At 43.7% G+C, this 14,461-nt stretch overlaps 1 protein-coding gene across 13 annotated transcripts in view; it reads right to left on the bottom strand.

Annotated features, from left to right (window-relative positions):
- The window catches only part of MGA (MAX dimerization protein MGA), a 60,803-nt gene that overhangs the window by 42,829 nt on the left and 3,513 nt on the right, over positions 1-14,461 (bottom strand). For 11 of the 13 annotated variants that reach the window (XR_010364661.1, XM_064424596.1, XM_064424591.1 and 8 more), the window contains exon 4: positions 4,879-6,020. Coding sequence is in view for 12 of the 13 variants with exons in the window: in XM_064424596.1 (XP_064280666.1) it covers positions 4,879-5,942 (1,064 nt within the window). In the remaining variant the exon portion in view is untranslated. Of the gene's footprint in view, positions 1-4,878; positions 6,021-10,219; positions 10,282-10,593; positions 10,693-14,461 lie in introns of those variants that run through there. The other 2 variants (XM_064424589.1, XM_064424590.1) reach the window with 2 other exon arrangements.

A 14,461-nucleotide genomic window follows, 5' to 3' on the forward strand; every position in this document is an offset into this window, starting at 1 on the left:
AGGGTGACATTTGCACACTTTCCTCTTTTACTCAACATGAACTCATGCTAAGCTGTCATATTTCAAATGCTCAGAACTGGCCTTAGTTTGTTGTGTATCTCGTTAAGACACTAAAGCCATTGTGCTTGCAAATAAGCCAAGTGAGCCCTTAAAGCACCAAAATTTTAGTTAACACACCCTGAAGCCACATACAGACAACTCCTAAATTCAACTGTTGTTTGAACACTTACAGAATACTAATATCCTACTGAATCCTGCTGCATTTTCCACTAGGTCTGAATCCTAACTTAACCAGAATTAAAAATACCCTGCATTAGATACTGAAGACTAACAGTAGAGGCAGCTCATAATGGGTTTCTTTGAGGGCCAGACACAGTCAAGAACTACAGTCACCACTTTTCTTTAGTGTCTCACAACCTGGCTCCTTGTCATAAGAAAAAACTGCTCAGGTATGAAGCCAGAAAATCATATCCAAAATAAAACTCAGAAAAAAAAGTCAGAACTTAATTACTCAACATATCACATAGTATTCCAATAATACCTTTACACTTATTTTATGGTACACTATGTATAATTTAATTATATTAAATTATTATTGTTAACTTTGTGTTATTAAAATGTTATTGAAAGTAAATTTTTTTGTTAATGACAACAATTTCAAGTAAAATTTAACTGTGGAACTAATATATTATATAGTGAGTAAATACTGCTTTATATATACTGGAAATATATATGTGTGTGTGTGTCTATTTTATCATTAATATTATCCATCCCTACCCCTTTAAAGAAGTGCTAAACCCAGCTGAACTCACAGCTGGGACTGAGAAAGGGAAAAAGAAGTGGAGGAAGAAGCTGCTTCCTTCTTGTGTAGACTGAAGACATACATCAGGGAGATGAGCTGGGACACACAAGAATCACAACATGGAGCTGGGAGTATTCCCTTTGTAAAGAAACAATGCAGTATTAAAAAGGGAGCTGACAGTCAAGATACAAATGTATATACTTACATATAAAAATCTAAAGAGAAGCTACCTAGGAAATTTGTTGCAACTCATAAAGACACAAAGTAACCAGCATTAAGCTTAAAGCAAAAACATGACTCCTGAGGGAACAGCAGGCAGCAGGAGACTGGAGTACCAGTCTGTTTTGTCTACTGTTTTCTCCACACAATGAGCTTTCTATTAGAAATTTTCTATCTTTCATGTAATTAATAATGTGAAATGTAAGATTAAAAAGCCCTTCTCGGTCAGTGAGTTACTGTGAAAGAAAAGAAAGACTATTAGTAAGTTACTGGCAGCTGAAAATCCTGCCACAATACCAAGCTAAGAGGTTGATTCAGCACATCTCATCCACAATTAAAGTGAATATTATTAAGACTCATCTGCTCTGCTACTTTAAAATTCTTGAAAATCAAGAGGCAAAAACCCTAGCAAACTTGCAGGCCAGAATTTCTATTTGATTCTATTTGGGATCTGGAACTAAAAAGCCCTGCTGTAAAACTGAAACTTCTAGACCCAAATATTGTTTTATTCCAGATAATGCAACCATAAGCCGGGTGGTGACAAGAGTGAGGTATGACCCATGCATGTATATGCATGAGAAGATAAAGAATTTGCACAAAATCCTGTTTTAAAATTTTGATTCAATAACCAACTTCTCAAAGAATAAAAAAGTTACTTTTAAGTACTGAAGCAATTTCATCTGGCCTTAATTTCTGAAGTTACATGCAACATTAAGCAGTCACAGAAACTTCTCTTCCTCTAATTATGGAAACATGAATCAAGGAAGTTTGTCCTCTCAAAATCTTCAATCCAAGATCAGGTAAAAATGGTGAAATAGTATCTTAACAAGCTCTTTCTTTCCTGATATGGAATAGCACATATTTAAACCAACTTTCTTATAGCCCAAGTCATTTATTTGGCACCCTTGCAATTAACAAGAAAAGTAGAGAGACTGCCTTTTTGGCTTTTTCCAGATTAAAAACAATTAAGATGCTCGTTTTTTGAAAGTACCAAGATATATAATTTTTTTGGTACATCATTTTAAAATACACTGGGAAGGAGTTGGAGGGGGAATCTGATTTCTTGTGGAATTAATCTAGCAATCCATGGCAGAGGTTTGAAGGATAATAACTTGCCTTTCTCTCCCAAAAGAAAGGCAAGAAAGGAAAAAAAACTATCAAGACTAAACACAAGACAACTAAATCAGAATAACAAGACTAATGGTGCATTAGAAACCCCACAGATTTTTTTCTTTTTGAAGGAGGAAATTAAAAAGACCTTGGAAAGGAGGAGGAGTACATAAGCCTGTAAAACTTAAGAACCAGTAAAGTTTGTTTGTTCCATGGCCTAAACATCTGAGTATGTCCAGGGATAAGCATTTCTACTGAAGTATCCACAACTCAAACAATTGTTTTCTTTACAACACACCTAATTAAACTAAACATACTCTCAGGCCACAGAAGCAGAAGGAAAAAACCCACATAGTACCTTGGATAAAGAAAACAGTCCTTTATTTCTGAAGTCCTCTAATAACACAGGATGAAAATTACCCTTAGGTATATATGCAGCTTTTACATGGTTCTATTATCAAAAATGTCAGAAGAATGGAGTATGGGTGGGAAGTATCACCCTCAACAGCACAAGGAACTCCACTTCTTTTGCAGAGGATTGATTATCTGAGAGGTAGCAGTTCCCAATTTGCTTCTCAAATCTACCCTCAGCAGAAATCACTACCCTGCCTAAATGCAAGATAGTGTCTATCAAGTACTATCTACTAAAAGCTTGCCCACCACAAAAACAAAACACAAAACAAACAAAAAAAAAACCATGGAAAAAAAACCCCAAAATACAACACAACAAAAAACCCCAAACAAACAAAAAACCACAACTTCCCAGTCTTCATTAATATGTAAATATTAATGTGTTTGGTTTGATTAAGAAGAATGTCACACTCTCACTTGAAAGCTGACATGTAAAACTCAACTATATGGCATGAAAACACTGTGAACAGATCAGACTAAAGGAGGAGAACTAATGTTCTGGAAAACTCCAGCACTTACAAAGATACTTTTGCCATTTCTTGGATAAGATCAATTTTCTCTTTCCAAGTAAAGAATTTGACTTTTTCACACATATTACAAAAACATAACAAAAATCTGCCCAATGCTTTAAAGTGGTTCTAGGACAGTGGTAACATTTATTCATCACTGACAGGTGCTTCCAAACCAGACAACAAAAACTTTGCAGTCTTTTCTAGTCTGCGCAGATTTTAGCATATTTCAGAGATCAGCTGCCTTGGAGGCAAAACCAGAGAAGGAATCTAACATGCTCTGGACCAAAAGAAATTGTATCTGCCAATTCATATCACCTACTTTAAGGCCCCTGAGTCCTTAAAATATTTTTTATTCCTTGGGAATAAACAGTTCTCAACTAAATCTGCTTCAATGACCCTCTCCAGGCAAATGAGTATCATTATGAAAGTAAAATAAATGTGTCAATTATTTTCTGAGTTTTACTTCTAACATGCAAAGTTATCTAAACTTTTCTCCATGCCCTTGGAACTACAAAAAGCCCATCTTTTCTGTAATAGGTGTATTTTCAGTATTTAAGTTGGGTTAGAACAGCATTTTTTGAGAACAAAGTCTAGACGACCTTTTTCCTAACAGACTGACACATGAAAATACTGCAAAAGAAAGGTTTGGGCACTCTAAATCTCCAAACAATTCTAGTACAATTAAGAATTACTACAAATAAATTCATTGAAGTGTCAAAGTGTGAATAACTTTATAATTTAAAGTTTTTCAGTTGCTCAAAAGGCAAAGAGATCCTTCTTGCAAGACAGAAAAACAGAAGAAACCTCTGTCCTCTCTAAAACACACTGCAGTTGTATAGTAATACAGCCTCTGTATAACTACATCATAAATATAACTTTTCTCCAATAAGAACTGACCTCTAATTTCAGCATTAACCATTAACATCATCCTGATATCCTGCAGTTAAATAATTTTCTTGTGTACTGGTCTACAAAGGCTGTTTTAGTCACTAAATCTTTGGCAGATTAAGCCTGGTATTAACAAACTGACATGAACCAACATGGCAGAAAAAAAACCTCTCTGTTTTTTAAAATGATTTCTGCTCATTCAAAGTCCGTCTCTACATGGACATTAACTATTCACCAAGTCTGCTCCAGGCTATTGCTTGGATTTTCAAAACTAAGTAAAAATGCAGTAAAATAATAGGTTTTGCCAGGTTGGCTTTAGAAAAACCAGGTTGTTCCGAAGTACTTCCCTCACCTCAGAACAAATATGAGGCAACTGACTACCAACAGGCAGGCTACCTCACACTTCTTTGTGGAATAAAAGAATTCACACCAAGCAGTTATTGACAAAACAGTGGCTTGCTGCCAATTACAACTGCCTCGCAGCAATCCCTGCACACATGCAACCCAAATACCCACACACCATTCACTTTCACTAATGAAAACTGAAGCTATAGACAGACAGCATGTTTTAGCAACCCTAAAAGCAAAGGCAGTGTTTTGATGACTGCAATGTGCTCTGCCCGAAACTCTGAAAAAATTAATTAAGCCTTCTACTAAAATGCCAAGAGGGTTAAGAAAAATTCCTCAATGCTTCTCAACAACGGGAACTAAAGCAACACAGAAAACAATACTGAACTCTTGCATTCCCCAGACACCTTAGAAAGTCAAGACTGATACCATGACTGAACAAAGAAAAGGTTTTAGTAATACTAACTGTTCTGCCATTTCAGGTCATGCAACCTTTAGCTGCAAACCTCTACACTGACCATCCTGTTATTTATTTACAAAACATCCCACTTAACCAGCAATTGTACTGAAAATGCAGTGTTAACCCACCTTTCAGAGACTTCTTGTTTTAGCTTTGGCATAACACCTGAAGGCAGGTCACTATCCAGGAGACCCAAGAAGTCTCCTTCAGCATTAAAGGATTCTTTATCCAGCTCGGTGTCTGATGGATTTTGACTAATGAATGAAGAATCTAAACTTCTCTGATGCACATCTAATGCATCAACTTCAGCAGGGCGACCACAAATGCCAGGAGTGCTAAAAACATCACCTCCTTCCAATTCTAAGTTGTTGTTCTGTTTCACATCACGCTGAGGCCGACTATTCAGCCCATCATCTCTGAAGCCTTTAGCGAAAGGATTGTAATCTATTTTCAGCTGGGTAATCTGGATGTTCTGGTAGGCTGTAACTGCGAAGAACTCTGTCTGTGGAAAGGTAAACGTATGGACATCAGGGCCGTTCAGCTGAATGACTTCTGTGGCTTTGTTTGCAGGCACCAAGTGAAGTCGTGGCAGATATCGGTGCATAGAGTGCAGGATTATATGACCCTCCTGGTCCAGGGTATTGTTGGTAAGTTTAAGCTTGTAGAAGGATACTGGCTGGTGCATCCAGAACTGGCCAGTGGAAGGGGATTCTGGATGAATAAACACTCGTCCTAGAACGTGTGGCTCTGCCTTCCCACTGGGCTCCCACCAACGGCCATTCCATTTGTATCGGTGGTTGTCCACGGGGGATATGTCCATGACTAGGATGTACTTCTGACTGGAATTGAGCCCTGTGATCCAGTATCGGCAGTACGGAAACATCCGCCTGCCCTGCTTCGTCAGGATCATCTCTGTGTTGCGATGGTAGAACTCATTCCACATGCTGTTGTTATCGAGGGTGACGGTGATGCCCCCTGAGACACAGTCAGCTGGGAGGCAGGTCTTGACTCTGGGTTTGACTGGAGTTGATACACTGCTGGCGAGAGCACAAGCATCACGGTTTGCTACGAGGATTCCCTGGTCAGCTTTTCCATTTCCCTGCTGTTGTTTCAAGATGACAAAGAAAGCAGGCGCTGCACCAGACACAGTCCCACCGTCCCGGCTAGCCAAGACAATCTGCTGTTTCTCCATGATGAGTACTTTCACAAGCTTTCAAACCAAGTGCAAATTCTACAGAGTTCTGATAATCTTCTATGTGTGTTCACCATTCTGGAAGAAAAGGAAAACACATTTATTATAAAAATTATTCCAATACAGTCTAAGAAAGTAATTAAGTAGCATGAGACATCGTTTTTGCAATAGCTCTCCACATTATAAACTTATAAGCAGTACTAGAAAACACAGCACAATCTGAGTGCAACAAATCAAGGCTGCATGTGTGTATACAATTTTGACCTTATAGACATGGGAGCTATGACATCTTTAAATTGCTTTTTCATACAGGGTTTGCCCCAACGGAACTCCTTGCTTTGCTTGGTATTTCTAAGCACTTTGTTCAGACACTCCCTCTAGTCGGCAGATCATTCACTTAACATCAGGCAGAACATGTAAAAGTTTCCAGGAGAGCAAATAGCACATTTCTGACATAAAGACAAAAGTCTTGCCAGAAAGAAAGAAAGTTCCCTGAGGTCTACAACTTGTCAAAAATTTAAAGGAGGAAAGAAAAAAATAAACGTTAAAAACATTTTCTCTTAATTTCTTTATTGAAATTGTCAAAGTTTGTGTGTTGGGAATTTCTTTGCTTACACGCCCCAGCAATTTCTAACAGTCTGTCAAGGGCAGAGAGAAAAAGAAAGGGACAAAATACTTCAAATGGATAAGCTCTGGAAAAAGACACAAACTAACCCCCAAAAGACCGTGCAGCTAAGATTAAATGGATGAATGTGAAGCATTGGCAGCCTTAGCTTCCTTTATCTTCTCAATTAGGGAAATAATTTAAATCAAACAAGAAAACATTTGTACTGTTATGATTAGCATAATCACTGTTTAGGGAACTAAAGAAGTTACTTTTATCTGTACATACACAATTCCACTTCTGTGTGTCTACCTCCCAGGTTAAGGATTATGTCAACACTGTAACAAAAGATCATAAACTACTTCTTTTTCAAATAGCCTGTATATTTTTCTATGTAAAAATTTAAAACATGTGCTTCTGGTAACACAGAAATCCTATTTCCACATCCAGATGTTTGTATTTTGACCCTTATTGCATGTGGAACACAACACTGACAAAAATTTATTTATTCTTATATCAAACATCTAGTTGGTGGGAGGTGGAGATCAGAGTTAATCACCACTGCTAGAAGCTGAGATGCATCCCAGAGTCCTGAGGGAACTGGCTGATGTGCCAAGCCACTTTCCTTAATATTCAAGAAGTCTTGGCAGTCAGGTGAAGTCCCAGGTGACTGGAAAAGGGAATGGAAACGGGAAATACTGCACCCATTTTCTGAAAAAGGGTAGACAGAAGTATTCTGGGAAGTAGTGACCTGCCAACCTCACCTCTGTGACTGGGAAGATCATGGAACAGATCTTCCTAGAAGGATGTTAAGGTGTATAGAGGACAAAGGTGATTTGCCAGCACAGTTTCACCAAGAACAAGTCCTGCTCGACCAACCCAGTGGCTTTCTACAACAGTGACTGCAGTGGAAGAGTTATTGATGTTATCTATCTGGACAGCCATAAAGCCTTTGAAACAGTCCTCCTCAAAGTCCTTCTCTCTAAATTGGAGAGAAATGGATCTGATGGGTGGTCTGTTCCGTGGACAGGAAACTGGTACAATGGTCCCATCCAGAGGGTAGTGATCAACAGCTCTCAAGTGGTGCCCCTCATGAGCCCATACTGGCAAGGTAAGTGAAGCTAACCTGCCTGAATTTCCAAAAGGACCTGGACAAGCCTGATGAGAGATTTGACAAGTCCAAGCACAAAGTGATACACCTGACTTGGGGCAACCCCAAGTATCAACCACAGGCTGGGGGATGAAGACATTGAGCAGTCCTGCTGAGAAGGGCTGGGGGGTGCTGGTGGGTGAGAGGCTGGACACAACCTGCCCATGGCACTTGCAGTCCAGGAAACCAATTATATCCTGCACTGCATCCAAAGAAGTGTGGCCAGCAGGGCAAGGGATGGGATTCTGCTCCTCTGCTCTGCTGAGACCCCACCTGGAGTGCTGTATCCAGCTCTGGGGTCTCCAGCACAGGAAGGACACAGACCTCTTGGAGCAAGTCTACAGAAGGGGCACAAAGATGTTGAGAAGGATAGAACACCTCTCCTGTGAAGACAGGCTGAGAGAGTTGGGGTTGTTCAGCCTGGAAGAGGCTCTGGGGAGACATAATAATTGTAGCCTTTCAGTACCTAAAGGTGACCTAAAACAAATCTGGAGTGACCTTTACAAAGGCAGCAATAGAAAATGGGGAAATGGCTTCAAATGAAAGACAGAAATTTAGATTGGATGTTAGGAACACATTATTTACTACAAGGGTGGTTAGGCACTGAAACAGGTTACCCAGAGAAACTCTGGATGCCTCAACACTAGAAGTGTTCAACACCAGGCTGGAGATGAGGTTTTTAGCAACCTGGTCTAGGGGAAGGTGTCCCTGTCCATGGCAGGAAGGCTGGATGTAGGTGTCCCTTAAGGTCTCTTCTAACCAAAACAATTCTGTAATTCTATGGACTGGCAAACAACCATCTCTCTTTTGAGAGAATTAACTCTTAATACACAAGTTTTAAGTGATCTAGATATTTAATAAGACATCTTTATTTTGTTAGGACTGGCGTCTGTAAGAGGAAAAACCCCTCTGGGCTAATAAGCTGTCACATGCACGTGGCAAATGACCTCAAAGCTCAAGAGACAATTTATACCCCATTTATCATTTATATGATAAACATTCTTAACAGCTAGGAAATATGAAAGATCCATTTCTAACCCTTACACATCACACTCTAAAACTTAATGTAAACTTAGATTGGAGGAAATAAACCAAAACTGTTCTGCACAGGTTTTGATTCCTGTGAAGTTACAAGGTCTGGTTTTCAGTTTAACTTTGCAGAGGAAATTCTTCCCCACAAACATACCCATAACCACCTACCTACTGAGGACTCCTTAACAGAGTCCAGGATACAAAATGAATTCAAGTACATTGCTCTGTTTTTTCAGTAGATTACACCTCAAGTCCTAGCAATGCAAAAGGTTATCCCCAAGAAACGAGTGTTTTCATATTCACCTATGAGAACAGAATAGAAATAAATCTCAGATATACAGAGTGGTGAAAAAGGAACCACGTAAGTTCTACATGATTTTCCACCAACTTACTTTGCATATACACATATAACACATTTATACGTATAGTAAACTTACAGCTAGAAACTGAGTTCACATTAATGCTGTGCAGTGTGCACCAAAACTGTATTGGCTCATCAAGGAAACACACCATCAAAGTGGTTTCAGATCTGGTTTAACGTATGCAGAATGCCTGCAGCTTTACATTTACTTGATTCCTTTAAATTTATTTGACTAAATCATCTTACTAAAGACATACCAGAAAAAAAATTACAAAAAAAAAGCTCAACAACCATGCATTCAGCAGAAGTTCTATGCATATAAAGACCTACAGAGTAACAGTTTCTGTTCTCCAACACTCTAAGTTCTTATGTTGTACTGCAGGAGCTATTTCTACCACAAGCACCACGCACAGTATCAAGTCAGTCTAAGACGTGCGTGGTTAAAATGTGATTATGGGCAATTAGAGTAATCAAAATCTATGTTATTTCAGCACTAGCACAGTCTGTTACCAGAAAACAATTTCATATATTTTATTACACTTGGTGACGCAGAGGAGCCTGTTTTATTATAGCACATAGACTCTAATGCAGTATTTCAGGGGAAACACGTGTATTTGTGGAAGCTGAAGTTCTGAACAGTGTCAGATTTCCCTACACAGAGACCTTGTATTTGAGAAGCAGCGCCCAAGCAGGGCGCAGCAGCCAAAACCACTCACAAGTCGCACTAAGACCCGCCAGAAGCAGGACGACAATCAGACGCGAAAGCGTCCTTCCCAAATAAACAAACCAACCAACTCCCCACGCGGCGACCGAGACGCGGCTCCGCGCACGGCGCTCCGGGGCGGGCACCGGGAGGCACCGTGGGAAGGGGAGCGAGCCCCGGGGCTGCCCCGCCCGCCGCCCCCCGCCGCGCGCCCAATGACAGCGGGCACCGCGCGCGCCGCCGTTCAACACCGACCGAGGGAGCGAGCGGGCACCGGGAGGGGCCGCCCCGGGAACGGCGGCGAGGGACGGGGGCCCCGCCCCGGGCAGGTGGCGTCACGGCTGCGGGCCGAGCGCAGCACCTGTCGCTTTCACCGCCCTCCCCCCCGCCCGCCCCCCGCTGCCCTGCCCGGCCGCGCGGGACGGACCCCAGCCAGAAGCCTCGGAACGGGGAGCGGCGGCCGCCCAGGGGCAGCGGGAGCCACAACGACCGCCCGCGCCAGTTGGCTGGGGGCAGCGGGACGAGCGCACGTGGGGAAACCGCGCCGCTCTTCGCCGGGACCCGGAGCGGCTCTACGCAGCGGGCGCGCGCTGCCGGCGCTCCCGAGGCGGCCCGCGCGCAGCGGCGCCTCGCGTGGCCGCCGGGGCGCGGCCGGCGGGCCCGGGCCCGGCCGCCTCGTGCCCGCGCCTGGTGTCAATTTTCGCAGTTCGGGCGGCGGGCGGAGGGTGCGCGCAGAGGCGCGCGGGGTTCGCGCGCGACGCGGCCGCTGCCCCCGGCGCGGCCCCGCTCCCCGCTCGTTACCGTGCGCGAAGCGCGCGCGGCCTCCCGCTTCCTTTCTCACGCGGACCGTGTGTCCGCCAGCTGGGGACAACGTGCGTGCGCACCGTGCTGACGTCATGGCGCCGCAGCGCGCGCAGGCGCACAGCAGGCCGGCATCCCCCTCCCTCCCGCCTGCCCGTCACGTGCCCGCGCCGAGCGCAGGGCCCGGTGCCCGGCCCGGCCCGGCCCGCGCGGCGCCGCGCGCGCGGAGAAGCTTCTCGAACGGGCGCGCGCGCATCGCTCGCGCACCGGCGGCCGTCGAAGGCCCCGGGCTCCGGTCGCGCGGCTCCGCCTCCCTCCGCGCGAGGCCCGCGGCGCACGGCGCCCCCCGGCGGGCCGAGCGGGCGGCGCCGCCCCGCCATCCCGCGCCCAGGGCGGCGGCCGGGCCGCCTCCGGGAAAGGAGCACCGCGCCTTCCGCACTTGGCAGCGCTGCCGCCCGCAGGAACCGGCCACCTCCCGCGGCAACCCTCAGCTGAGGAAGCAACGCAGTCAGCGGTATTTCCACCGTCTGAGCTAGCTCGGCCAAAGCGCGGCGCAGACTCTGCCCGCCGCAGCTGCGGCGCCTCCGGGAGGGCAGACGCGGACCTGTCACACCGCCCCCGGAGCCGCGGCCCGGGCGGCGTTACCGAGCCGCTGGCAAACGGAGAGCCCGGGCTCAGCGCAGCCCCGGCTCGGCCTCGACAGAGCTCCCCCGCCCGCAGAACGGCGCCGCCCCGTGCCCAGCCTGGCAGGCCTTCACAGACGCCAAGGGAATTAATTACATGTTATAAATCTGGCACTCCTGACAATAAACCACTAAAATAGAATTCTGAACGTTAAGGGAATTCACACCAAAATGCATCACGGCTGCAGGCAAAAACACCTCCATGAAGCCCTCCATCCCATCCCTTTTCCCATTAAGGTTATTTATTTTACAACACCGTATCTATCCACTATGAAATTAAAGAGACTTACAAATGGTGCTAGAAGGTAAAGGCATCACTTAGTGGAGTGACACCAAGGTCCAGGCTCACCCATACTCTCAAATTTTGCACTGACCATTGCCTACCACAAACTGTAACTTTGTCAGGACTGCTCCTCAATCTGTCAGGTTTTTTTTGTGTTATTTGAAAATGGGCAGAAGAAGAGCAATATTACAAAAGGTCAGCACCCCTTTGGAGGTTTCTGGGCAACATAAGTTTATGCTATAGGAAATTATCTCAGAAGCACAGAACTATGGAAAATACATTTCTAAGAGACTTGAGAAACATGCATCAAAGCATTAATAGAGGAGGGTCTGTATGGAGGCCCAGAGGAATGCCACCAGCTCTGTGTGTGTATGCACACCTCTGTCTCTAATGGGCAGGGTCTTGTGCTTGGAGGGCTGATACATGAGCAGGGCACTACTGTGGCCTCTGGAGCTGCTGTGTCCACATGCCAGCAACCAGGAGACTGGGATTCAGGAACCAACAGTGTCTAAACTGCTGCTGAAGGGTATCTACCACACATACAAATATATATAATTTTATATGTGTAGATATATACACACACACAAAGATATATACATGTACGTGTATGACCTCCTCGTGCTCAGATGGGGAAGGGAGCAGGATATGGCTGTCTCTGCTGTGCTCCTGTATCCATGTGTCTGCCTGATTGGTGTGGCCAGGCATGTTTACATGTAAATGTCATGCATGCATGTGTTCTATGGGCTTGTAGCTACCAGCAGTATATTTTCAGCCTTATTACTGGTCTTATATTTGGGGCATGGAGCTACCACAGCCTCAAGGTGTTGGATCCAGCATAGTATTTTTCCTGTAACAAATCCAGTCCAAAATAATTACACCAATGTCAGGGATAGTCATTTTATACCTACAGTCATCACATATTCTGTGGAGCAGTCATCAAGTTTTAGGACCACAGGATAGAGATGCTACTTTGTATTAACCAGTTTGCTTCTGAACAATGACAATACAGAAATAAGTGGGGTTTTTTTCAGCAATTTGTACAACTGAGAACAGAACAGACACAGACCTAAAGAACAGACAGTGCCCCATGTTCATGGCCCAAAAACCACGTTCCAGTCATGATAAAAGAAACAAACCAGAGACTGTTGACATTGCCAGAGATTTGGTTACAATTTTACCTAAGACAAGTAGCAATGCTTGCCTGCACCCAAATTGAACCCCTGGCTCATCAAAAGAACAGATTCAGCAGCAGAAGTCACAGCAGTACTACAGACTCCCACTAGCTTCAGTAACCCACTTCTAAGCTGACAAGAAACAGCAGTGCTGCACTAAAGAACACCATCCTGTCTAGATCATTATGAACACCAGTTTTAAGGACTTGTTTGTGCCAAACATGAACTGGCAGCACAGAATTGAACTGGCCTGCATCTACTGAATCCCTGATCAGAGGGAGTTACAACCATCCCATTACTGGCTAGTGTAAGGTATTTGACATGCTCAAGTTCACTACCAAGACACACACTCTTCCCCCAAATGCTTCTTTCAGGCATATTCCCTGCAAGGTATGAACTACAGTTTTTACAAGCTGCATGTCAGCACCCAGTAAACCACACTCCACTTTTCAGTAACGCCTACATGGTGCTATAAAGCACCCCTTCAAGCCTACCTGCCACAAGTAATAAGAAACTGTAACTGTTACAGCTGCAGCAACAAACTGTTCTCCTGCCATTCTTATGTTTAACCTGCGGTAAAGATTCAGTAACAAAGCAGGAATTGGAGGGTCACAGGTCCCAGGCTTCGCTACAGATGTATATGTGGGAGAACAACATACCTTGTAGAGTGCATACATGTAACTATGCAGAGTTAAGCAAAACAGAACAGCTGCCAACTTGTGAAAAACGCACTAGAGGCGTCGATTACATTTTTTTGTTAGCAATGCCCCGAATACAAAGATTGCTACTACACAAGTAGATACATGGCAGGACATTTCTGTCACACAGCATAGTGTGAAAGACACTACTACAGGAGCATTACTGGAGCATAAAGGAGGCTTTCAGCTCTTAAATTCACTTGCTAAAAGCAAGCACTAGCTGAAACTACACTCGTGACCTGGAAACAACAGCTACCAAAACCAGCTGTGCCAGTGTCACACATCCACAGCAGCAGTCAGCAGTTTATTACAGCAGTCTAAAATTTACCACTAACTACAACCAGACAGCCCTGACTGGGCTCAAAAATACCACATTTTGGACATTAACAACAACAAAAAACAAACCCCGACCATCAACCAAAAAACCAAAATCCATAAGCATTTAAAGAGCTAAAAATCTAGTGATGTTACAGCCGGAAGTGTTGAGCAATGTGCACACTGGAAAAGTTAAAATACAAAAACCACTTTTTCTTTAGATAATGTTTTGCCATTTTGGAGAATGATTAACAGCAGCAACCCACAGGAAATTCTGTTAATTCAACATAAACTCTGGATTAAACAGCATATAGAAAGGTATCTAGTTCCATTTTCTATGCCATAATAGCCCCACTGGCCTTCAACTCCTTCTCCAGATCAGTAGTAGTCTCCAAGAACTTAATGTTTGCAGTACACAGATGTCTCCAATAATTAGCAGCATCTATGTCAGCTCCAGACCTCTGTCCTTAAGCAACAGAACCAGGCCAATTTTACTTTAGGAAAAGTTTACCTAATGTTATTTTTGATAGGAAACTTGCTTCAATTATTTTCTTAGCTTTAGTGAAGAAATATAGTTCAGTGCCAAGAAGATAAAAGAAGAAAGTGGTGGCAGAATCTAGATGAAAAGTGAGATTAAGAAAAAAAATATTGAAAGAAATGGATTGTTGCAGGAAAAAATGTTTTTTAGACATTTTAAAAATGTTTTTTAGCTTTCTT

The sequence above is a fragment of the Passer domesticus genome, chromosome 6, assembly GCF_036417665.1.
Source record: "Passer domesticus isolate bPasDom1 chromosome 6, bPasDom1.hap1, whole genome shotgun sequence".
Classification (NCBI taxonomy): Eukaryota; Metazoa; Chordata; class Aves; order Passeriformes; family Passeridae; genus Passer; species Passer domesticus.